The sequence below is a fragment of the Scylla paramamosain genome, chromosome 17, assembly GCF_035594125.1.
Source record: "Scylla paramamosain isolate STU-SP2022 chromosome 17, ASM3559412v1, whole genome shotgun sequence".
NCBI lineage: Eukaryota > Metazoa > Arthropoda > Malacostraca > Decapoda > Portunidae > Scylla > Scylla paramamosain.
This window is the reverse complement of record NC_087167.1, coordinates 1,289,435-1,315,000: the sequence shown is the minus strand read 5'-3', so window position 1 is coordinate 1,315,000 and position 25,566 is coordinate 1,289,435. Positions and strand designations below refer to the sequence as shown.

General features: G+C 38.8%; 2 protein-coding genes across 2 annotated transcripts in view; both read left to right on the top strand.

Moving 5' to 3' along the window:
• The window catches only part of LOC135108593 (ionotropic receptor 21a-like), a 17,407-nt gene extending 3,688 nt beyond the window's left edge, over window positions 1-13,719 (top strand). Inside the window, exons 3-13 of the mRNA XM_064019753.1 lie at window positions 4,184-4,320; window positions 4,553-4,656; window positions 5,407-5,520; window positions 5,798-6,027; window positions 7,180-7,308; window positions 8,707-8,887; window positions 8,984-9,223; window positions 9,520-9,773; window positions 10,813-10,950; window positions 12,726-12,912; window positions 13,040-13,719. Coding sequence (XP_063875823.1) covers window positions 4,184-4,320; window positions 4,553-4,656; window positions 5,407-5,520; window positions 5,798-6,027; window positions 7,180-7,308; window positions 8,707-8,887; window positions 8,984-9,223; window positions 9,520-9,773; window positions 10,813-10,950; window positions 12,726-12,912; window positions 13,040-13,312 — 1,987 coding nt within the window. The 3' untranslated portion in view covers window positions 13,313-13,719. The remainder of the gene's footprint in view (window positions 1-4,183; window positions 4,321-4,552; window positions 4,657-5,406; window positions 5,521-5,797; window positions 6,028-7,179; window positions 7,309-8,706; window positions 8,888-8,983; window positions 9,224-9,519; window positions 9,774-10,812; window positions 10,951-12,725; window positions 12,913-13,039) is intronic.
• Window positions 13,720-20,573: 6,854 nt separating this feature from the next.
• Window positions 20,574-24,820, top strand: LOC135108651 (uncharacterized). Its single transcript, XM_064019816.1, has 8 exons — window positions 20,574-20,804; window positions 21,585-21,713; window positions 21,816-22,002; window positions 22,392-22,628; window positions 22,786-23,039; window positions 23,268-23,405; window positions 23,529-23,715; window positions 23,939-24,820. The coding sequence occupies exons 1-8, from the start codon at window positions 20,575-20,577 to the stop codon at window positions 24,188-24,190; spliced, it is 1,614 nt and encodes a 537-aa protein (XP_063875886.1). The 5' UTR covers window position 20,574; the 3' UTR covers window positions 24,191-24,820.
• The last annotated feature ends 746 nt before the right edge of the window (window positions 24,821-25,566 follow it).

Sequence of the window (25,566 nt, the reverse complement as noted above, 5' to 3'; positions counted from 1 at the left end):
AAGCGGGTTGGGAAGAGAGAGAGAGAGAGAGAGAGAGAGAGAGAGAGAGAGAGAGAGAGAGAGAGAGAGAGAGAGAGAGAGAGAGAGAGAGAGAGAGCAGCTGGCTACACAAAACATACTGGGGAGAGAGAGAGAGAGAGAGAGAGTCTGCGTATTAAGTCTGCACGATTACCCAATGATGATGTCAATAACAATGATTTGCACGTCAACAGATAATACAATAAAATCAAGCGTGCAAAAATTAAACTATGCTTTCATTTTATTGACAGTAGTAATATATTGTTAACCAATGTAATAACTGATACCTAATGATGGAGGAATTCTTTACAGTGATTCCCCTTTTCCTACGAATGCATAAATGAACCCACTCCCTAACTGCTATTTTCTATTTTTTTTTCTTTCTATAATTACTTACAGCTTTTAAGGCAGTAATTTTTGCAGCGTAGTTTCGTTTAAGATTTCTATAGCTAATATCTCTCTCTCTCTCTCTCTCTCTCTCTCTCTCTCTCTCTCTCTCTCTCTCTCTCTCTCGTTTCTGTGCAAACAATCTTCAACAATGATATAACTCTTACAACTGATGACCATAGCAAAAAGTTAAAGGGTGAAAGTAACTAGATCTCTGGTTGAGAGAGAGAGAGAGAGAGAGAGAGAGAGAGAGAGAGAGAGAGAGAGAGAGAGAGAGAGAGAGAGAGAGAGAGAGAGAGAGAGAGAGAGAGAGAGAGAATACATTACTTAAACAGCCCGGAGAACCTGCAAAGCATCTGGTGAAATAAATAGAATTGCGATGGAGTTATGCGCAATTTGAGGAACAGAAAATGTAATGGAGAGAGAAACAAATGTATTTGACTGATTAGTTTAGTGTTTGGTGCCGCAACATCGCTGTCATACGGCGCCGCTGTAAAAATTTAAAAACAACAATGATTACTGGTTAAAATATTGATATTAAAAACAAAAAAGGTAAAAATAAAAGAAGGAAAAACAAATCACAAAAAACGTGGGTATACAAAACAAACTTGGATGAGACCCCACCTACCAAAAATTAAAGTTAAGTGAAAAAAAATGAGAGGGATGGTATTTCAAATAATGAATTTAAAATAAGGGGGAACTGACCCCCACTGACTCAGAATAGTGCGTCTGGCGTTGTTCGTTTCGTACCCATGGCACTGACCCCACTGACCCAGATATCTGGCGCTGTTTGTGACGTGGCCAAGACACTGACCCCACTGACCCAGGCCCCAGGGTCCAGCGTTGTTCGTTATGTGTTTTCCTCACTTGCCTTCTGGTTGGCCTGTCATTGTCAGAGAGAGAGAGAGAGAGAGAGAGAGAGAGAGAGAGAGAGAGAGAGAGAGAGAGAGAGAGAGAGAGAGAGAGAGGGAGAGAGAAATTCATTTCATATCTTGCATTTTTAATCAACATTTTTATTATTGCAATCTCTCTCTCTCTCTCTCTCTCTCTCTCTCTCTCTCTCTCTCTCTCTCTCTCTCTCTCTCTCTCTCTCTCTCTCTCTCTCTCTCTCTCTCTCTCCTATGCTGCAAACTTTAGCTCCTCATATTTGATCTTCCATGAAATTCGTTTAATTTATAATGCTCGTTTTCTAATATCTTTCTTTCAAATTTCTCTACGTATGTGTCTTATTTTTAATTATGTTTGTCATCTCTCTCATCACCTCCACATTACTTTTTTTTTCGTTGTTACAGAGTATTATAGAATTTTTCACTATCTATTTGTTATAATTCCCTCCTGTTATTCACCTCTATATCTTTTCTCTCTTTCAGTTTTATTTAACACGTTATATTATATATATATATATATATATATATATATATATATATATATATATATATATATATATATATATATATATATATATATATATATATATATATATATATATATATATATATATATAACAGCATAGTACTTGTTCAATTTCATTTTGTTTCTTATTAATTTTGTGACTGATAAGTGTTTTTCAAGATCTGACCCTAGTACAAAGTTGCTTCTTCTTCGTCTTCGAGATGCAGCACTCATCGTTCCTGGTCATGGATCCAACTGGCTTGAATTATTGATTTCTGTTCAGGTCAGACACAGCACAACGGTACCTACCTGTTTAACGCTCACTATTCAGCCTTACGAACTGGTCGATACTTAGGTGCACGTCATGAATATCAAGGGAAGGAAGTCATATGAAATCGAACTGCCATTCGTTTGTGTTTTCAGGAATATGGAGTCTGTCCTTAAAAAAAAAAAAAATGCTTAGATGTCAAGTAACTGAAACTAGGAAAATATATGATTCTAGACTTTGCTATCTATTTCAAGTCTAAACGCCAAGACACAAAACTAACCCTCTCTCTCTCTCTCTCTCTCTCTCTCTGAATGTCTGAGATCGGCAAAACATATACGGCTAAAAGTATTGATCCTTTAACATTACTGACCAGTAGTGGGTGTCGATGAAGATACTGATGGCAATGGTGATGACGATAAAGGATTATGTAGGTTTCGACATTTAGCAATCGTTTATCTTCCTGAGAACTTAGGAAAAAAATCCCTTAGCTATAGATTAATCCCGGACAAACGCTTAAGTAAACACTCCATTTTATTCACCCTTGTAGGCAGATCGATAAATACGTTGGTGTGAGTGAAGCAGAGGCGAATGATTGAGAGTTGTCTTCTAGCTGCAGCATCCGGGATCACTTGGTAGAAAATGAAGTAGAAGGACGAGGATGTGTATAGAATGTGATAACCTTGCATTGTCTCTACGCTAAAGCTTACATAATCGCACTTAGGACTATATTCTGAAACGCCTCTTACGCCGCACATCGGGTACTTTCAAAAGGCTCTAATTGACGTTACATTGGTTTTCAGAATGATTTTGCGATTATAATGACAGATTAACAAGTCCCGGGAAAAGAGTCCTTTCTCCAAGTATCAGCGACATGCAGAAAGTTGCATCTTCACCACGACTAGGGAAGAGGCATTGCTCGCGGAGGTCCACCAGACTGGAACACTCTACCAGAAAGTGTCACACTGTAAGGGGAGGTAAACAGTCACTGGCCCAGGCACCAAGACCTAGCGTTGTTCGTTAGAGGTCTTTCTCACTTGCCTCCATGGTCACCCAGTGCAAAGATAAAGTTCTGCTCGATACTATATTACTTATGAAATAAACAGAAGAACAGTTAAAAAGTAATCTATAATTTGTTTAAAAGACCACCCTTCTCCATAAATATAAGAATCTCATGTCTCGGGGAGAGAGCCCTCTCTCCAGGTATCAGCGACATCTGGAAAGTCCCATCCTCATCGCGACAACGGAAAAGATATCGCTCCTGCAGCTCACCAGACTGGGACACTCCACTAGAAAGGGTCGCATTGTGAGGGGAAGGAAGCAGCCATCACAAAATGCATGGGTGGGTCTCATGGGACATGAGGTAACCTTGAGTGAGACATGCATGTGTGACCCATCTGGAGAAGGCCCAGTGCAGTCTCTGAGCGGTGGTCTTGCACATGGACATACGTCTATCTTAGTGGTGGCAACCAAATCTTCCCATCTGCCCTGCCAACTAGCAAGAACTGCCACCCTTATACTGGAGTATAAGTCATGAAAGGGAATGGGGTTGGAAGGAGGAGACCTAGTTGCCGCCTCTTTATCCAGCCGATCGGCATTCTCATTCCCCTGATCTCTAACATGTGCGAGGCCCAGCAAAATCCGATGTGGTAGCCTGTCGATGTGGTACATCGATAGCACCAAATCTGACTCTCTCCTCTGATTTTGAACCGTCTGTAATTACAGGGATGGAGTCGAAATGTGTGTAATAGTGTTCTAAGAATAATGCACGGACTCAAAATCCGGTAATAAGTTCCTATTAAGGATAGCAGGGCGGCAGACAGAAATGCCTGGGAAGTGCTAGTGACCAACTTTAGGATATCTACAGGGACTCACAGAAACGGAAGATACATTTAATGCCACCATAACAGATGCAACCCTAACACCAAAAGGTTTAGGAAAACTCGGGTGAGACACATATAAACGGGAACGTTAATCACGAGAGACCGCCACACAAGAAACAGAGTCAGGAAGATGTTAAACACGATACCAGCACCTCAGTATAGACTGAGCAATACAAGTCCAACAGGACTCCAGCATCCAGAAATCCTCAAGTTCTTCTTATCTTCCCCATGTGTGCAGGCAAGAGATGGTGCAGGTTCTAGGGGGTCTGCTGTGGGTCTCAGTTACAGCTGCCACATTTGTGACCCGATCTCTGCCGCCATCATTTCCATCAGCAGAGAGAAAAGATTATCACTATCAGTCTTACATCAAGACAGGTATCTGCAGGTTACAATGAATTTATCAGCACTAAAAAAAAAAAAAAAATGCATACTTAAATTTGTTTGTGGAAAATGTGTAGCAGTTTTTTATATTAATCTGAATTTGATATATTTTCATGAATTATAAATTTGAGTAAATATATCTAGGCATAACCAAAGCTCGCTTTTGGAATACATTCGGAAGACTAGGAAATGGTCATCAGCTTTGAAAGATATGTGTATTTTTCAGGTGGTTATGAAGATGTGCTATGGCCACGGAAGGATGCAGCTTCTCTTCGCTGTAATCTCATCGTCTTTATGGATGGAGAGTCTTCTTCATCAGTTCTTCATCAGGTGATGCAGGCTGGTTTTTGATCCCTAACTTGAGGCTGCTTTCATCGAATGTGGAGACAGACATTGCTGTTATGACCTTAAAATAATAACTAAAATAATAACGTTCTGACTGTCCTATATTTTGAAACACTTTAGGGTCACATGCTCTCATCAGGACTATTTTCAGAGATCACTGAGATGAATAATCGGCTTTTCATGGATGATTTCCCCACTCATGAAAACTCTTTTGCATTTCCTTAATAATTTCCACTTTAGCCTCTAAAAAGTACTCGATATAAGAATAAAAAATATTTGAAAATATGACTTAGTCCATCTCCTCCCGTATATACGCAGTCATAACCAAATAGCAAATAGAGTAACATTCTGATCTGGCTAGAACAGTTAGAAAGCTAACGAGAGCAGCTAGGACCAATTACGATATTAAGTTAGCTAGCCAGACAAATATAGATCCAAAAGTAATTTTCAGGTAAACAGAACAAAGAATATAGGAACAGTAGGTCCATTAAGAGTCATTCCTTAATACTGCACAATCTATACCAACATTATTACTGTCAAAATTAGTTTTCTTAGTTTATTTGGAGCTCAAACATGTCTATTACTAATTCGTTTTTTTTTAGTCAATATCCACTTCATGTTTACTTGTGTCAAAGGTAAACTTACTCTCTAATCTATTGAAAAAAGGCATAATAGAAGTCTGTATAATGTTATCGCATTTATTAAGGTAACGTACTTATTCAGTATTACCTGCAGTTGATGTGGTCTAGAGGTGAAGGAAGTGTCAGAACTGCTGTGTTTGAGGTGATCAACAAAATGGGCGCGAACCATACTCATTCTCTTATACCTTGGGTGGCTCATGCCCGTCAGGTGAGTGGCCGAAATATTAAGGACTATTAGGAAGGTAGGCACACTGTGACAAAGTGCTCGAAGAGTAGCACCGTTATGGCTGCGTGAATAATTCGGATAACGTAACACAAAGATTCAGGCTTCTAGGAAAATTTTTAGTAATGCCTGATCTTACATAATGATCTCTCGTTGCAAAGCTCTGATATTAATTGCATCATACGCCTGTTCCTATAAAATGATGTCAGTTCACTTGTAAACTTGTATTAACCACTTCCCTCACGTCATTCGGTGGTCTCAGTTGAGAGCGTCGTCCTGGTGCCTGACGATTGCAGTAGTGAGCGACGACCAAGCCTTCCTCACTGCCTTCGCTGAAGTATCTGACAAAGCTCGCCTGATAGTGTGGGAGACGAGGCTATTAGTGGTAACCAAGCTAGCCATCCCAAGGCTTCGAAGTCTGCTGCGAGATTACTGGGATTTCTCTATGATGAACACCCAGTTCCTTAAACCGAACGATATCAGCAAAAAGGGGTAAGGATTAATGTAAACATCTCACAATACAGACATGATGCAGCTCTTGAAAGCATGTTAGTCAAACTTTATGTATTTCTTAAAACCATTTAAACACATTTTTTAGGCACTAATATGTTTCGATTTTTATAGTTACCAATGTGCAACGTACGTCGGAGATAAAGGGTAACATGCATAGCTGGATTTGTCAGCCAAAACACAGGATATATTTATTCTCTAAGAGATCACATATAACGTCAATATGATCGGATGTGTTGACCAAACATCTAGGTAGGCAGTTGCTTTAGATTAGTGCATGATAACATCACTAACTGGGAGGAGTCAGAAGTAATCCACATAAAAAGTTAGAGGTCAAGAGATTTACGTTCACCTTATACCGAGTGTGACGAGTTTACTCCACTTTTTTGTACTTCTGGATAAAAAAAAAAAAGAATAAAAAATGTCCATTTCGGATGGGGAGGAATCACTTTGATATATAACGTCATCTGACGCTCCCAAAGGGATCTTTCTTGGGGGAACGTTCGTCGAGTCTAGGGACTCAGTAGATCCCCAGGAGCGTTTTTGGTGGGACTGAGGAGGAAGCGTGGGAGAGTTGTTATTATATGTCTGTGGGGGCTTAAAAGTCTTGGGGGTCATTCGTGGGTGACAGTCATGGGGGCGTGGACTTTAGCAATATGAACTTTTGTACAGGGAGACCGTGATGTATCTGGTGAAGATGCAATGGAGGGTCTTCGCTAAAAAAAAGAAGAGGGAGACTTGGCTGAAGATGCAAAGGATGGCTTATCTGTGATTTCATCCAAAACAGAGAACTTATTTCTGACAGAAACTGAAGGAGCGACATTCTCACAAGAAGGGGAGGAAACAATTAATGACTAAGAGAGGCGGGAAGGTGTTACAACATTATTACTTGCAATAGAGGTGGAAGAACTAGAGTGGAGGGAGGAGGCATATGCTTTTTGCCCCACCATCCTTCTGCTTGAAAAGAAATTCTCGTCTGGCACTACCTAGACTTATAATTGAGAATTAGCCAGCTGGAGAATGTCCTGCTCGAAATGGTACTTCTTAGTCTTACTTAGTCTTAGTTCTTAGAACTTAGTCTTAGCAACAGAGCTTCATGAGACACTGAATTTTGAAGCGTTTCTTTTTCTGCAGATGGAAGGCCTTTGTGTACCTGCCCTACAGCCAAGATGGAGGCCAAGTGGTTCGTGTCGCCAGCTGGAAGCAAGACTACGGCCTAGTTCTTGCAAATGGTTATACTCTTTTCCCTGATAAATACAAAAAGTGAGCAAATCGACTGCATCGTCCGAGATACCAATTACCTGATATAGTGAATCTTTACAATCAGCAGTCCCAAGTGGAGGGTTTGTTGGATAGCTGAATGTGATTTACTAATCCGCGACATTGATGCATTTTGTCATTAAGTTATCTTCCTGATTTTGACTGACTGATTGACTGATTGATTTAAGTTATTGTGCCGCAACATCGCGGTCATACGGCGCCGCTACAACTGCAGTTTGAAATATTGATAATAGAAACAGAATTATAGGTATGGTTAGACTATTAAAAGATCAATAAAAAAGTAAACAAAAAAAAGATGGAAAGAATCAAAAAAAAAAAAAACTTACAAATGAGAGGGTTGGTATATCGATGTTTTAATTAGTTTGATTTAAAATGAGAGGTTACTGACCCCACTGACCCAGACCACCGGTGTGTCTGGCGTTGTTCATTTCGGACCGAAGACACTGAAACCACTGACCCAGACTGATTGATTTAGGTCATGGCGCCGCAACATCATGGTCATATGGCGCCACTGCAAAACTTTAAAAGCACCAAAGTTTGCATTTAAAAATATTGAGATTAAAAACTAAATTATAGGTATGGTGAAAATGTTTAAAGACTACTAAAAAAAAATAAACATGAAAAGGAAATGATATTAAGCATCTAAACCTTAAGTGCTAAAAATGAGAGAATTAATATTTCAATATATTATTTAATTTAATTTAACTTGATTTAAAGCGAGGTGGTAGACCCCACTGACCCTAACTAATGAGTCTGGCTTTGTTCGTTACGTGTCCAGGACACTGACCCCACTAAAGCGGATATCTGCTGTTGTTCGTTGCATGCCCGAGACACTGACCCAGGCCTCAAGACTCAGAGAATGCCAAAGAGTGTTCCAAAGATAAGGCGAAATCTGCCAGTACCCGACCATTGGAAGGCAATGGGGGCAAATGGAGATGGACGGTCTATCAAACTCGGTCATGGTAGTCCTGACCCGATATCAAAAGGGCCTTGGAAAACTAGGTTTAGCATCATATAAAGGAGAACGTGCATAATGAGAAACTGTCGTACAAGTGACAGACTCTGGAAGGCGGTGGATTCGATACCAACACCTCAAATGTGTTGGTGTCTATTAAAAGAGGCTCATAAAGCAGATTTTCATTATCATGGTATTATGGTATATCTTTAAGAAAATTCATATCACAAAACTGTAGAAGTCACACTTGTAGCAAATTGCCATAATTATGATACGATTTAAAAAAAAAATCATTATTATAATGTCATTGTTTTAATAAAATTCATATCAAAATGAAAATGCTGTACATGTTTTTATATTTACATATTTTCTAAGACTTATTTTTCTTCAACATTCTTTGTGGGCTACGCAACATGAAACACTAGTTTCTATGGGAAGGCGGTTAATATGACCGTGTTTCCATTTCCACCTTATTGGATGGACGTTACATCGGGGGATGACGCCAAGGAGTCCAGAATAACAGGGAGGGATTACATAATCCTGGAGACAATAGCACAGAAACTCAACTTCTCTATCAATGTTCTTCCTTATGGAGAATGGGATGAGGTTTGTTACGTCTCATTTGTGTTCCGTGATAACATGATGAGAGTTAATGTTGATCTGTTGCCTGTGTGTATATGGGGGTGTATTTGTTTGTTTCAGGTTATGATGCGCCTTGAAGTACGCACGGCTCTCATGTCGCCAATCAAGCTAGCTATACTTCCGAACCTTTTGAAGAAATATGACTTCTCGTTCTTCATCGAGCCGGCCACATTAGGATTCAGCATGGGGAAGCCTACACTTAAGCCCAATTGGCAGAGTCTTTATTACCCACTGCAGACTGAGGTCTGGGGCTCCATCTTGGCTGCTGTTCTGCTTGTATTCGGTGCTCTTCTCTTGATGGTAGGTTTTTCATAAGTATCCAAAAGGCAGGCATTGTCATATTTGATTATATATATATATATATATATATATATATATATATATATATATATATATATATATATATATATATATATATATATATATATATATATATATATATATACTTATAATAATAATCTTCATAAATTCATTATTATAAAAACTTACTTGTACGCATGTTGAGAGTCCAGGTAGACACCCTCACGAATGGGAAATGTAATTTGATATTTGCTTTGCATTATTATACCTACTTAATTTTCATTCATATTCCATAGGTGAAACACAGCGGTGACAGTGAAAAGTACCAGGTGTGGCCCGTGGTGAAACAGGTGGTGGGAACTCTCCTCGACGAAACGATTTCTGGGAAATTGCCACAGAGGAACTCGACGCGGGTGGTGTTAACGGCGTGGATGATTTTTTCCTTCATCGTGGGAACTGTGTACCGCAGTAACCTGACAGCCTGTCTCACTGTGCCAAAGTATCCACCCCGCGCTGAAACACTTAAGCAACTGGTTGAATCTGAGGCCATGTACGTACGACTACTCTTATACTCTATTGCAATGCAATGAAAACTGTATATTATATATATATATATATATATATATATATATATATATATATATATATATATATATATATATATATATATATATATATATATATATATATATATATATATATATATATATTCATAGAAGTTTATATTAGATTGCCTTATTGACCACAACAATTACAATTGAATATACGTAATTTACATAAGGGATAGTGAAATGAAGCACTGTTCAAACACTTGGATTTTATAAATCCTGATAAACTAATATTCATTCGCGTTTTTGTTTCACTAAGACTATCATATTGCAATAAGAATCTGTACATTTCTTTTATTTAGTTTTCACTGCATTGATGTTCGAAGTCATAATCTTTATACACTTCTCACGTCGTTGTTGTGGTCTTCGTAAAAACACATCAGGCTAAATTTATCAATCACTTCTTTATACAACTGATGTTCCTTGTAATTGATATAGATGTTGCAACCGAGGTTCTCTGGTTTTCTTTCTCCTTGCTCTCCGTGTCCTTCAGTCGTCTCCAGTCCTCTCTCACGGCGGGATGCGTGTCTTTACAAAGACCCGCTTGAACGTCTCGCCAGCCTCCTTCAGGCGCTTTGCTCGCTCCAGCACGGAGTCATGATCCTCCCACGACGCCACCGTGACCAGTATGAGCCGTCGCCACTTTACCAAGTCTTCGTGGTGCTCTTATCCCACGGATGAACCATTGTTTGCCAAACCTTCTGGATCTTAGCATCTTCCGTGGTAGCGCCATCCAGAATCTCTTGCTCTTCAGGAATGCTGAGCACCACCAGATTGCATTCTCTCGCTTTGTGGTCAATATCTTCAAGGAACTGGTGCTGTTTTGCGATAGCTTCCAGCTGTCTGGTTACACGTTCCTGAAGATCCCGCACCTTGATGTAGGCATTATTTTTACACATTTCAATAATGACATCTATAATTTTAGAGTAAGGCCAAAAATACATAAGATTCTTTACTTTCCTCTCTTTCTGTCCGTTCCAGAGTCACTACGCCACCGGATATGGTTGACTTCGTTAACAATTTCAAGAATTCAGGGTCAAAACTTTTCAAAACAGTGGCTGACAGAACAAAATTTGTTCCTTCCTTCGAAATTGGTATGAGGGAAGCTATAGATAGCAAGTAAGTATAATTTATTGATACCTATGACACTACTCATCTTCATACTGTAGATTACTTCACTAGTCATAATGCCTTCTCGTGACAACACCAAATATATCTATATTACCTTCTGAATAATTATTTCTATGCATAAGCCGGAAGACTGAGTTGCAAAATGACCATTTACTGGTATTTATTGATAATTAAAAAAATTACAATTCTATTGATTATGCTTTACAATAGATCCACACTGTTTTCCTTCTTTCTTTCACTTCATTTATTCAAGTGACTGATTTATTAATTACTTATAAGAGGTGTCGCATGTCAAAACACTAAGCAGTAAACGCGACGCATTTGAAAGGTAAAGTAAAATCAAATTAGTTTGATGTTTTTGAACGTCTCTGTGAGTTGCAGCAGGGCCTGATTGTACCCTACTGTACGAGTATATCGACGTCAAAGCGATTAATTCAGTGCATCGCAAGGCACTCTAGGATATATCGCGGATTCATGGGATTCCTGCAAGTTTTGCTGATTAGGTTTTTCCTCCGGAACTGAGAGTCCTGTGATGTGTGGACGTATTTTCTGCTAAGAGACAAACTTTCGTGGAGGAGACCACCTACTCTTTCAGATTTCGGAAATACTCTTCCCGTGCGTCAATCATGCTCATACGATTGTTTCTCCAAGAAACAAACCTGAATGAAGGAGACCATGGTCATATACCCTTGGATCAAGAGAATGTTATGCCACTGGAAGAGTATTTCCGAAATCTGGAAGAATAGGTGCCAATCACTGGTTTGGGATAAGCTAGGTTAAATTTCAAATAATTTTCCTAATTCATGGGAAATTTGATTTAGTGCGGGAATCACAATGGAAGTATTTCCGAGAATATTCTGTGGGTAGTTTCGGAGGTATAGCAGATCGGCTTTACAGGCGAGCGCATTATACTCGCACAGACTTCAGAAAAATGTACCCGAGAAGCGGGACCCCATCATGGAGTACACAGGCTATTCATTCTTGAGCCCGTTACGCGGTGGCGATGAGACCAGTGGAGAGACGTTAACAGTGGCCCCACTGCGGGAAGAGCAGCAGCGGGGACCGTGAGGCCTGCGGTGGGACTCTGGGACCTTGGCCTAGGTACCCAGACCCAGCATATGGGACACAATTCCCAATTTTACACCTGGTACCCATTCACTGCAGGATGGACAGGGGCGTCCAAATTTTTCCCGAACGTTGGTTCGAGAAGATGTCACTCCATCAATATCCTATGATCCTGCAAAGCCATTTGATACTAGAGGTATCTAGACACTCCTCAAGCTAGCAGTGTCCATATATCACAACTATACAATGGGACAAGCAACACAAGCGACTTCAAAATTCGAATGTTTCTTCCCTGTCATAAATAACGACAGTGCCAAAGACTTATCCCATACTGTGCCATCCTACTAAGGTATGTTGATTTTCTACATAAGCTGATTGATTGTGCTAAGAGCTGTTCCGAATGAAAAGAGTATATAGCTGCATAGTTGCAACCTGCGCGATTCTTCGACAAGGAGGCGGAGCTGTTGTTATCTGAAAATGTGGTTGCGGATATTGACGCGTATCTTTTTTAATGTTAAAACGCGGATGCGAACAGTATTTTCAATGTGGAGGCTCCGCGGATACAAATGCACAGGCGGATATCAGATACATTACTACTCGCCACTGATGAGGCTCCTTTTTTTTATTACCTTCCACACACACACACACACACACACACACACAGAGGTTTATCTAATTACGGCATTTTTTCTGTTCAGGAAAGCTTACCTGTACGAACGGCTGAATATGAAATTGCTGATCGCTGAGCACTTCACCGGAAAGGGAGGATCAACACCCCTGTACGTGGCGCGGCAGAACATCCTACCCGGTTATTGTGGCTGGCCGCTTGCTCCGAACACACCCTTTAAGACCAACCTCAACGAGCACATTTTGGCTTTTCACGAGGTGACTACTTTGCATGAAGATAACCTTATTTGCCTAATATTGTTATATAACGAGTTTCTTTCAAGTAAAGCTTAATTTCTGTAAACCATGAATATTTAAAATGGCGTTTGTAATGTTCCCTATGCAGGCTGGCCTGATTCAAAGATGGACAACAGAGGTTTTGGAAAGAGCACAGTTCGACAGTCAGCGGCGCCAGAACAGAGCAGCAAAGGAAAACAACATTCCTGAAGAGGAGGAAGTTATTGCTGGTGCTCATGTTACCATGGCTCTTACTCTGGTCCACATGCAAGGTCCTCTTTTCCTCTTTCTTATAGGCGCATGTCTTTCTCTTGCTGTTTTTCTCGGCGAGATCAGTGTCTCCTTTTGTCATCTTGATCGCGGCACCATTTGGCTCTACTAATCTCCAGCTCTTCCCACCATGCCCACTGAGATGTTATTCTAACATCCATTGTTACGAAATAAAAGTGACGTTTTCAAAGTCTGCCATAGAACTGATCATAGCTAATGGGAAACACTTAAATGTTCAAGGAAATTCTATTAAACAGATAATCAATGTATACTAATAATCTACATGGATAATTACATAGTGTTAAGATTGGTCTTTCGCAATGGGATATTATATTGTCAATTTGTCTTTATTTTATTTTTTTTTCGTCAGTTAACTGCTAATCGCGAGAGGCTGTACGTTGTTTACTGGTGAAAATCACCGAATTCATACCATGCATAAAATAATAGAAAAAAAAATAACCAACTTTACTTCATTTTCCTAGTTTTGCTTCTCATGGTTTTAATTATAATGAAACAAAATAAAACTTTTCCGACGCCAACGTTGTATTTCGTGCTGACAACAACATTATCTGAAAAAAAAAAAAACACTTGGTAGCATAGGCCGGTAGTCTCTCTTTGACGTAGCTCATCATCACAAAAACAAATCAAAATAAATAATAAGAAAATAAAACAAATTAAGTAAAAAATAAATAAAATAAAAAAAACAATATAAATAAAATGTAATAAGAAGAAATAAATAAAAAAAAAGTACACCGCTGGAAACGTCTACGTGAGTACAGAAATGGGACTGATTGATTGATTGACTGACTGACTGATTTAATTTATGGCCTGACCTAGATATCTGGCGTTGTTCATTACGTACTGAAGACACTGACCCCACTGACCCAAGTCCCAAGACCCAGCGTGTCATCGGGACCCGGGGATGAATCATGGCACTGGGGCAAAGCTATGCGTACCTCTGACAGAGAAAATGGGACATTGTAAGACTCCACCAGGGGAGGCAAAAAAAAAAATAAATAAATAAAATAAAATAAATAAATAAATAAATAAAAAAAAAGCCACTTTGCGCCTTCGAAAAGTGCTGACAGTAGAAATATGGGCGGATTGACCGTACTCACACTACATGAATATATTTCATAATTATAGCTCTCTAATTACATAAGGCAAGGGAAAAAATACTTATAGCTAAGAATAATACATCCCAAAATACATTAGACGAAGATTAATTAACTATGGAGGACACTTAATGTAATATAGGTGCTACTGATTATTTATCGATGGGAATAAATGGACTATGGAAAATTCTATGGTGTGTGTGTGTGTGTGTCTGTGTGTGTGTGTGTGTGTGTGTGTGTGACGTAGGGTGGTGTGATCATGTCTGCCCCACACTTATCCGCCAACACCCACCGCCTATACTTATACGTACATGTATACATACATTTATATTGCTAAATAGGCAAAGAATTATAAATACAATACATATTATTATTAATTATGTGATACCGTTACACTATGCGCCATGCTCCCAGTCCGTCTCCGTCGAGGGCTGGGTGAAGACTTGTTGCTAACAGGGCTAACTCGCCCAAACTTACTTCCAAAGCCAGTACTATGCCGTGGGCTTCCCGACAAACTAGCACCTGCCAAGCCTCCAGACAAACTGTCACTACCCCCGCCACATATCCAGCTAACCCACTGAAGCACAGGCAGATGCGCCAACACGTGGTCAGCTGCCCATGCGGATGCCTCCTTTAAGGTTTTAAACTTTTCTCCCTGAGCAGTGGTACAAGCTCTTTCTCGGCCTTGTTAACAAACTGCTCCATTACCGTGAACTCCTTTAACTCACTGAGGTGCTTCGTCATCCTATCCCGACCACCATGGCCAGTTGCAGTATGTGCTCTCTTTATAACATCGTATTTTCTTCATTGCTGACATAGTAGATAGACATTTCTTCAAACATTTCTCTCTCTCTCTCTCTCTCTCTCTCTCTCTCTCTCTCTCTCTCTCTCTCTCTCTCTCTCTCTCTCTCTCTCTCTCTCTCTCTCTCTCTCTCTCTCTCTCTCTCTCTCTCTCTCTCTCTATATATATATATATATATATATATATATATATATATATATATATATATACACACACACACACACACCATTTAAACATGGTAAATCATAAAGCTTCTTTTATTCTCATTTTTCCTTAATAGTGAACAAGCGAAAGTTTAAGTTGTTCTCAGCGTTTTTTTTTTTTTTTTTTCTGGAATTATTCAGGAATTTCATGTTTAGTTTATCACACAGATACAGGTTTCTGGCCGTCCGCCGGGAGCCAATGCCATGCTAGGAAAGTGCACGCATGACTGCTTGAGTGGGCGCAATGAAGATTCTCGTACCGAATCACCACAACACCATAAGCTTCTCTCACTCAGTCCCCTGCTACCTCTGGGCCAGTCAGGGACAGCATACGAATATAGGAATCAGTTACTCTGAGCGATATTTCGGGTCATTCACTCTCGTCATTCATTTTCGCCTTTGTATTTAAAAGAAAATCTGGAAGCAGAGAAATAATAGGAAAATAACTATGTCAAATTTCGATGTTGTGAAAAATACTCTACTTTCTTCGAATCTTCGCTGCTCCTTGTGCTGCGGCCCAGACATTCTACATATTTTTCCAGCTGTGCTTATTGTCCTTCTCTTTGCCTCGATGGCAAAGCCTCTGCTCATGAGTAAGTATGTTGCTTGTTTAGATGGTGTGGATAAGAATCAACAGTTCTCAGGCTGAGGCTAGGCTGGGAGATTATTTTAGTTAACTGCCTTGTGAACAGGAAGCAACAATGCATCGACCAAGCCTGGTGAATAAATGTAGAATTGAAATAATAACCAAGTACACAAACACAAACTCTCTCTCTCTCTCTCTCTCTCTCTCTCTCTCTCTCTCTCTCTCTCTCTCTCTCTCTCTCTCTCTCTCTTCTTAATGGGTTTCTGAGGAGGAGTCAAACAAGATCACAAGATCAGCCAAGATTAACCATTTCGGAGGTAAGCAAGGATAGATTACGTTAATTTGATCTAACCTAACCTGTTCTAAGATGTCATAACTTAACCTAACCTAGCACAAAAGTGCCTTGAGTAGCTGAGCTTCCTGCTATCCGATACTGTTGTCAACACTGAAAGAAATGACAAAATCTTCGCGTCCCATTTCCTCATAGCCTGGCACGATCTCATGAGGTAGTTTCTCGAGAATTTTGTGCCGAGGCAATTTATTCCCGACAATTTTCTACTGGCAATAATCAAAGGGTTTGATCACACGAAGGACCGTTACATTCTGGGAAATATTAGCTGAATAGAAGCAAAACAAACATGGATCCGAACTTTGCAGCGATTTTTTTTTATTAATTTGATTTATTTAAAAAAAGTTTTAAAGATAAAGCTCTAAAGTAATTTGGGATGGCAAACCACCCCCAGGGCCACCCCTAGGTTTAATAAACCTAATCTCAACCTCAAACCACGAAATGATAAGCAAGGTGATATTAAAGGAAAGCCTCACTGAACTCATTGTGGCAGTCTCAGAAGAGAAACACACACAGGTGACAACCTACTGAAGCGATCAGCTGACCTTTTTCCTTTTTCTTGTGACCACAACTTGATGACCTCGAGAGAATTATAATTGACATGCTGGTGATCGATATTTCGCTGAATATTCCGCCAAGTTTCCCGTGAAATGTTGCTGACTTTGAATCTCGACACAAAATTCTCGAGAAACTGTTTCGAGTGACCGCCCCGTATGTGAATGATGAACATTATAGCCAACAGAAGCGAACTTTGTATAGGCGTCTTCTGTTTACAACACTGATCACCTCTAGATCATTGATCTGGACCTGGATCTGATTTGGATTCGCTTTGGGTAAAAAGAACACTCGCGGCCATTACTGATCAAAGCTATAACAACACAAGCATGTCGTTGCCCAGCTGTCACAAGCGGCAGACTGTTGTTGCTCGCCATTGTGCTCTAAGAAAGTGTCAACGAGGACAACAGCCTACTGTACATTTTCCTGAGGAAGTTGGGCCGAGAAAGCCACCAAATGAGTCCTAGACACCTGCCTACCCATGTAGCACGAAACTGGGTCCCACGCCTGGCCATGAACGTTGTATGATAAAATTTTGCACAAAGCTCTCTTCACACACAAAATGCTGAAAGTAAAATGAGAAAATATTCGGACGTAAGATGAAGCTGACACTTCTGGCACCATTACTAAGGTACTTCCTAAAGCAGAGATGCATTATTTTCGACTGAACAAGTATTATCTTCCTTTGCCTCATCATGTAATCGTTGGTAGAGGCGGTAATGACCACGTAATAATATTCAGTAGCAATTAAACCAAGGCTTATAATATCTCCCTTGTTTGTGGCACCTGTCACCACCACTAATCACATTCTGTACCCACAGCAACATTCTGCAACGATTCATTACCATTCACTTTGTTCCTCAGACATATCAACCATTTTCTTGCTGTGCATTCCCTAAATAAGTCCCCAGTATGGCCGCCGCCACCAGCTTCAGCAAGTGTCGCCTGCTATAACCCACCTCCAAACCCAGGTCACCCAGATCATGATCCGGATTGATTGATTGATTGATTGATTGAGGTTATGGCTCCGCAACATTGCGGAGCCATATGGCGCCGCTACAAAACTTTAAAAGCACCAGAGATTGGAGTTTAAAATATCAATATCATGATCCGGATCATTCAGATAAGGGTAAATCCAGATCAAGATCTAAATAGAACACGGGCCGCTCGGCCAGATCAGTGATTTGAAACACATCACGGTAAACAGGAAAAGCCTACGTCGCATTTAAAGATTCTTATTTATTTTTTATCTGTATCCACTGATCTATTTTATCGTCATTGTCTTGTTATTGCAATGAGTAATTCTTAAATTATCATCCGTTTTATAATATTGCATATATCTTTAAGACACTCATTCTATTTTTCATTTTTCTTATACGATAGCTCTAAGTCTTTAAGTATCAGAAGTTCTTGAATATATATAGAATATTTGAAGTTCTTGTGGTCACAGTGCATTGCAGATTTGCGCAGGAATCTGGCATTGTCCTTCCGTATACATTAATATTAGCACCGTTAAATTGTGTGAATTTTACGTGCTCCGTCTGTGGAAGACAGGAACAAGAAAAGAATGAAAGTAAATTTTGCAAGTAAGGTTGCGTCTGAGGCTTCAAGCCCTGTACAAGAATCAAGCAAATCAACGAATCTGAATCTTAGCCAAGTAGCAGCCCTCGGACGTGCGGCATCAGAAACATCCTTTAAATAAGCCAAGAATATCCTCCACCGAATGTTTTCCTCTTGTTTTTCTATGGGTTGCGGTACCTCTGCAGCAAATATGTTAGTTATGCGTGACGTTAAGCAAGGATGCTGACACACTGCAGTAAGCTATGATTTTTTAGACTGCCCATGTTACAGAAATAAAATTTTTCCTGTTCGTCTTCTGGAGACGGTGGCAGTATAAGATAACGGCATGTTCATATCGGTGGACAAGCGAGTCTCTGCTACTACTACAACTACAACTACTAACAATAACATTAACACCAACAGCAACATTAACAAAAACAACAACAACAACAACAATAGTAATAATAATAATAATAATAATAATAATAATAATAATAATAATAATAATAATAATAATAGAAACAACCAATGAGACACCAAAAATCACCTTGTGGAATGACACGAATGGTTAGATCATCCGACTGTTACAAACCTGGAATATATGTTTTGCTTAAGCTGGACCCATGATTTGACATTTCAAAATGCACACGACACACCGCCCTTGTACTTGATTAAGATTAACTGGCGACTAAAGTCCTCGTATTTCTTACAAGATAATTCCTCATTTATTGTGGAACTGACAATGAAGTAAAGCTCTATGGAGGTAACCACATTCGTACCACATATGCACCGTTTTTTTAAGTAATTTATATTGGCCAATGAATTTTACGTAAAACACAATACTGCAACAAACTATGGTAATTATGCAAACGAAACCTTGAGTGTATCGTCAAAACTGATATCCAAGCTGCAGGCGTGTGAGATTAGAGTGCTACGGCTAATTTTCACCGTGTGCCTGCGTAAACAGGTGGGTAGGATAAACCTTACGAGTACGAATGTAGAATGAGGTGAGGACCTGGAATTAATGCTAAGAAAGGCCTTAATCTTTAGTCTTTTATTTTTACGTCTATTATCGTTGTTTACACGGTCTTTTCTCAAACTTTTGAAACATAAAAGTGAAAAATAGTGATTTAAACTTCAAAATTTGTAAAGCAAAATGAAATATACAGGGCAAAGTGCCGCATCAGTAGGGTTCTATTAGCATAACCATCTATTTGTTCTTTTCCCTATCTACTACATGTGTGTGTGTGTGTGTGTGTGTGTGTGTGTGTGTGTGTGTGTGTGTGTGTGTGTGTGTGTGTGTGTGTGTGGTGTTAATATCATAAGTATCACAGATGACCGTAAGACGTTTTGGGAATCCACGGAAGTGCTGGGTGAAGTCCTGTCTAAAGCATCCCTCTCTCACTGTTCTATTCTCGTCCTCACTGATGGAGCAGAATACCCAACTTTCCTCCTACGTGTAAGTATATATGTAAATGAACTTTTTTCTGTACCTTCTTTATGGTTTTTAATTATTTTAAAAACCTTTTGATTTTTTTTATTATCCGGTTAAGATTTCATTGTCATTCACACTCACACACACATACAAGAGTATATATATATATATATATATATATATATATATATATATATATATATATATATATATATATATATATATATATATATATATATATATATATATATATATATATATATATATATATACATATACACACACATATATACACACACACACACACAAAGACAAAAAAGAAGCCAGTTGCGCAAAAAAAAATAAAAAAGCGCTACGTATAGTGTTGGGATTTGTAGGATGCAGCGATATCTCTAGCAATGACTGTACTTCATGATTAGTAAGAGAGGATAACATCACTTCAGGTATTACGGTCGCAGAGGCACGCGACGAGCGGGACAGTAGTGTTTGAGGTGGAGGCTGACGAGGGAAACGCCACTCGGTTGCACTTACCTCATGTGATTGCCCAAGCCCGCAGTGTAAGTGACCATTCCAGACTTGTGAATTAAGTGTAACACTTAGACGGAGGGCATTCTGAAGAACGGGGGGCATTCAAGTCAGTCAAACCAATTGTTGCATATATATATATATATATATATATATATATATATATATATATATATATATATATATATATATATATATATATATATATATATATATATATATATATATATATATATGGCTACAGATGCGCTTTCTCTCCTGGTGCTTGACGGTGGTGGTGGTGAGCGACGATCCCTCCTTCCTCTCTGCCTTCGCAGAGGTATCAGACAGGGGTCGCCTGATAGTGTGGGAGACGAAGCTATTAGTGGTCACCAGGCTGGACCTGCTAAGAGTTGAGGCTCTGCTGCAGGGTTACTGGATCTTCTCCATGATGAACACCATGTTCCTTACCCCGAAGTACTGGGAAAGTGAGAGGTAGGTCTGTATTTTTGTCTCTATTTCAGAAGGGTTTCTGAACTGTTGTTGACATCACGGATATAGAAAATAAAATTTGCTACTTAGTTGTTGGTGTGTTTGAAGATAACATATGTAAAGAACACAAGACAACGACGATATTATTATATAAGTGCACCCGTCTCATCGTTAAGGTAGATTAGTTTAAACTAGTCAGGTTAGGTTAGTTAGTTTTAAAGTTAGGTTAGGGTAGGTTTAGTACGTTATATTAGATATAGTTAAGCTCATTTTTTTTTTTTTTTTCCAGTGTCACGAGTAAGGATTTCATTGACCGATTTAATTTATGGGGCCACAACATCGCGGTCATATGGCGCTACTACAAATCTTTAAAAACAGCAAAGATTGCAGTATAAAAATACTAATATTAAAACAAAACTATAGGCATGATAGCAGTGTTCAAAGACTTTAGTACTAAAAAGTAAAAAAAAAAAAAAATCTACCAGAAAAATGCATGCGTAAAGAGAAAACTACATTATTCTGGTAGATTTTTGGTGTTTTTTGGATGATTTTTTGCTAGTTTTCGTCGCAAATCATATTTATTTATTTATTTATATATATATATATATATATATATATATATATATATATATATATATATATATATATATATATATATATATATATATATATATATATATATATATATATATATATATATATATAAATAAATAAATAAATAAATAAATAAATAAATATTTATTTATTTATTTATTTTATTTATTTATTTTTTCAATACATCAGGTGGCAAGTATTCACATACCTCCCCTACACCCCGGAAGGATCCAAAGTGATGTGCATAGCCAAAGAAAGCTCTAGAGAAGGCTTGATCATCGCTGAAGGTTACGCGCTCTTCCCAGAAAAATACAAAAAGTTAGTAATTTCTTCCGTATAGTTCATGACCGACGTTAATGTATCTTTTATAGAATAATATTTAGTAGCAAATAATATGCTAACATAATGTCTTTGAACTAGTTTCCATAAAATGCCAGTAAACATGAGCGTGTTCCCCTTGCCACCCCATTGGAGCGAAACTGTCTGGTTGAAACCAGACGGAAGCCGCGAATCTGTCATTGAGGGACGAGACTACTTAATAATAAAGGCCATCTCTGACGTCCTAAATTTCTCCATCAATCCTCTTCCTTACAAAGGCTGGGACCCTGTGAGTTAACTATAATACTTTAATGAAAGAAAATGCTAGAATAGTAAGGATTGTCAATTATATTAATGATTTTAAAACGCTTTAACTGAATGACTCGCCAAATAACGACATGTACACCTTATTTCCTGATCTTCACAAATCAGTAGTGTTACTTTACATTATGCTGCATCATCGATGGGTTTTGAAAATCTAACTTGTTAATAATTTTTGGCAAAGGATTTGAAAAGAAAAAAAAAAGTTGTGCTATAGTTAATTTAAATCTTTTAATGATACAGTTAAAGTATTTGTTATTTTATTACGGGTTTCTTACTTAGTGACCTGTTACAATGTCATGCTGATTAATTCATGTGTGCGTGAGTGAGTGTGCATGTTTTAAAAAATCTTGACAGGTACTGGAACGACTAAGGACGCGCGAAGCCTTGATCAGACCAATCAATTATCCCGTCATGGCCCACATGGTCGCAGAGCTCGACTTCAGCTTTTTCTTGGAGCCATCAGCTTTGGCATTTGCCTTTGCTAAGCCCACCATTGAGCCCACCTGGCAAGCTCTCTACCACCCGATGCAAGTCGAAGTCTGGATTTCTATCCTGATTACCGTGTTCCTGGTTTATGGTATACTCTTGCTGGTAAGAGTAACATTAAAAAAATAATAGTGTTTGTGTGTGTGTGTGTGTGTGTGTGTGTGTGTGTGTGTGTAGCTCAGACATATAGAGCAGAAACTGAGATGCAACTCTGTTTTAGGAACCATTCTTCATTGTAAATTTTCCAAAACACAAATTACAGATGATGCAAGGCACCTACAGTGATGGTTCAGGGGCGTGGATGGTGCTGAAGCAGGTGGTTGGGACGCTGCTGGACGAGGCCATTCCAGGGGAGTTGCCAAGAAAGAACTCAACGCGTGTTCTTTTAACAGTATGGCTGATCTTTGCCTTTATTGTGGGAACTGTTTATCGCAGCAACCTGACTGCTAGCCTCACCGCACCTAAGTATCCACCTCGCCCGGAAACACTTGCTGACCTTGTGGACATGGGAATCACGTAGGCTTTTCATTGTGTTCACGTAGAAAAGGTGGCATTCTTTGATAATAAGTTTAGGTTGAGGTATAAAGTGTGTGTGTGTGTGTGTGTGTACAATTAAATAAGATTCGTAACTTTCCATTTCTGGCATGAAGGTAAAGCGAACTATCCTCGGTTTCTCTATATATAGCTAGAAAAGGTTTTTATGTAAATCATCCACAAGTTTTGTTAGATTTACATTTATTTCAGAGTCACGATCATGAAAAGAATGGACATATTCTTACGCAGCTTTAAGGACTCAGGATCTGAAACCTTAAGGACCTTTAGTGAAAGAGTTGAGTACGTGCCCTCCTACAAGGAAGGATTACCAAAAATATTGACGGAAAAGTAAGTTGAAATGTTACATTTTTACTCACTTCCGTTACTGAACCGACAAATCTGTGTATACGCGTACTCGTTAGATATAATTATTAATTAAGTATATCAATATTGTTTTCTAACCGAATTCAGCAAGGCGCATATGTATGAACGACTGTATCTGGAGATGAAGGTGGCGGAAGACTTCACCCAAAAGGATGGATCGACGCCCCTCTACGTGACACAAGGGAACCTCATGCCTGGTTACGCTTCCTTCCCGCTTGTACTGGATGCTCCTTTCAAGACCAACATTGACAACTGTCTAATTGCCATACACGGAGTGAGTGAGTTATTTTTTCTTTAAATTTTTAAGCACCTGAACAATAGTGATACCCATGTGAAACTTTATCTCTACTTATCCAGATACATCAAATTATTTTTTTACGTATGGAATGAAGCATCCTTCAATGTTCTTTTATCAATACTGGCGCTGGCGTATTGAGCAATGTATAGTGTGAGTAGAAGCATGCGATCAAATTACTAGACACCCTTTTCTTTACCAGGGAGGACTGATTAACTACTGGACCAGAAAGGTAATCAGCAAAATCAAAAGCGCCAATAGAAAGCGTATGAACGTAAGTCAACCAGAAGATACCTCCAGCGGGTATGGGCGAGCCCTAACTCTAGTGCACATGCAAGGTCCATTCTTCCTTTATCTTATTTGCGTATTTGCTTCCCTTGCTGCTTTCCTGAGGGAGGTGGTTTCTAGATTCTATTACGTTGGTCATCACATTGCAATTTCTTCTTATCCTTAATAGGATGGTTCCAGATCTACTTTGTAATGTTGTATTGTATGATGTCATTTGGAAAAATTGTTAAAAAAAATAAGTGCACGAAACTATATAACATCATAAAATGTATACAAATTCAGGGTAATGTATAACTATTGATTTCAAATAGATAGATAGATAGATATAGATAGATAGATATAGATAGATATAAGTAGATAGATATAGATAGATATAGATAGGACGATTTTTTCTGGTTTACTGTATAGCTTATTGAAAAGCCAAATCTCCCTTAAAAAAGTACCTTAGATCCTGGGAAGAGAAGCGTCTCTGCCAAAAAGGATAACATCTGCAAAACTGAAACCGACGTCAGCTGAAAAGAATGACAGCTTAGTGAGAGCATTGGGCAACTGGACCAATTACTGGTTGATATGACTGATTCTGCCTCCTTCGTATCAATTCAGAGGTAGGAACATGCATTAATTTCATATAGAGACTGATTCATCCAACTGCTATGCTTTCATATAAACTTTTTATTCACTCATGTATTTGCCCTTCAACTTTTGAGTGGGTTTTTCCTGTTCAGTAAAACGCAGCTCAAAATGCGAGGGAAAGCTATACACGGCAAATATAATTCTTCATCATATTGAAAATTAAAGTTTGTGATGTGTAAAATAAAAGTTTTCTCAGAAGATGACCGGACATTTTCATTTATCACAAAGAAGGCAGACTGGTATCCACATAAAAAGTCAGTGGCGTATACATACATACATACGTACATATATACATAATACACACACACACAGAGAGAGAGAGAGAGAGAGAGAGAGAGAGAGAGAGAGAGAGAGAGAGAGAGAGAGAGAGAGAGAGAGAGAGAGAGGAAAAATATTCATGAGGTTTGCACGCCAGTCTGACTGTAGTTCACTGCATGAAAGATCACAGAAGTACAGAAGTAAGCCTATGTAAAATGTAACTTAGATATGTATGTTTTAATAGTTTTGTACAGCATGGTGGCCTGGAGTGGACGGGCACACAACAATGGAATGAAGGTCGGGTGGAAAAAAGTTCTCGTACTAAAATCAGAGCCTGTTCATGATAAGAGCAACACAAGATTTATCGTTCCTGTGACAATAATGAAGAAGCGAGATTTCGTAAGAACATTCGAAACTACTTTCTATCATGACCAATTATATTTTGGATGCGAATTAGTCTTGGGTACTTGTCTCTTTCTGTAAGCTGGAAATATTCGACTATCCATGTCATTGGAGGATATAATATGATTTCGTACGTTAACGATCAATGCAAGACGTCTTTGGTTTTGTTTGACGAAAGTTTTAATATTTACCTTAAAACTTTTATATATCAGTGTTTGGTGGATTGAACGCAAAATTATTTCCTCTATT

Excerpts from the sequence above, each read along its gene's own strand:
- LOC135108651 (XM_064019816.1), top strand. The coding sequence starts at position 20,575 with ATGCGCTTTCTCTCCTGGTGCTTGACGGTGGTGGTGGTGAGCGACGAT. Across the intron at positions 20,805-21,584 it reads AAGTACTGGGAAAGTGAGAG|GTGGCAAGTATTCACATACC; the intron begins GTAGGTCTGTAT and ends TCAATACATCAG. Across the intron at positions 21,714-21,815 it reads TTCCCAGAAAAATACAAAAA|TTTCCATAAAATGCCAGTAA; the intron begins GTTAGTAATTTC and ends TCTTTGAACTAG.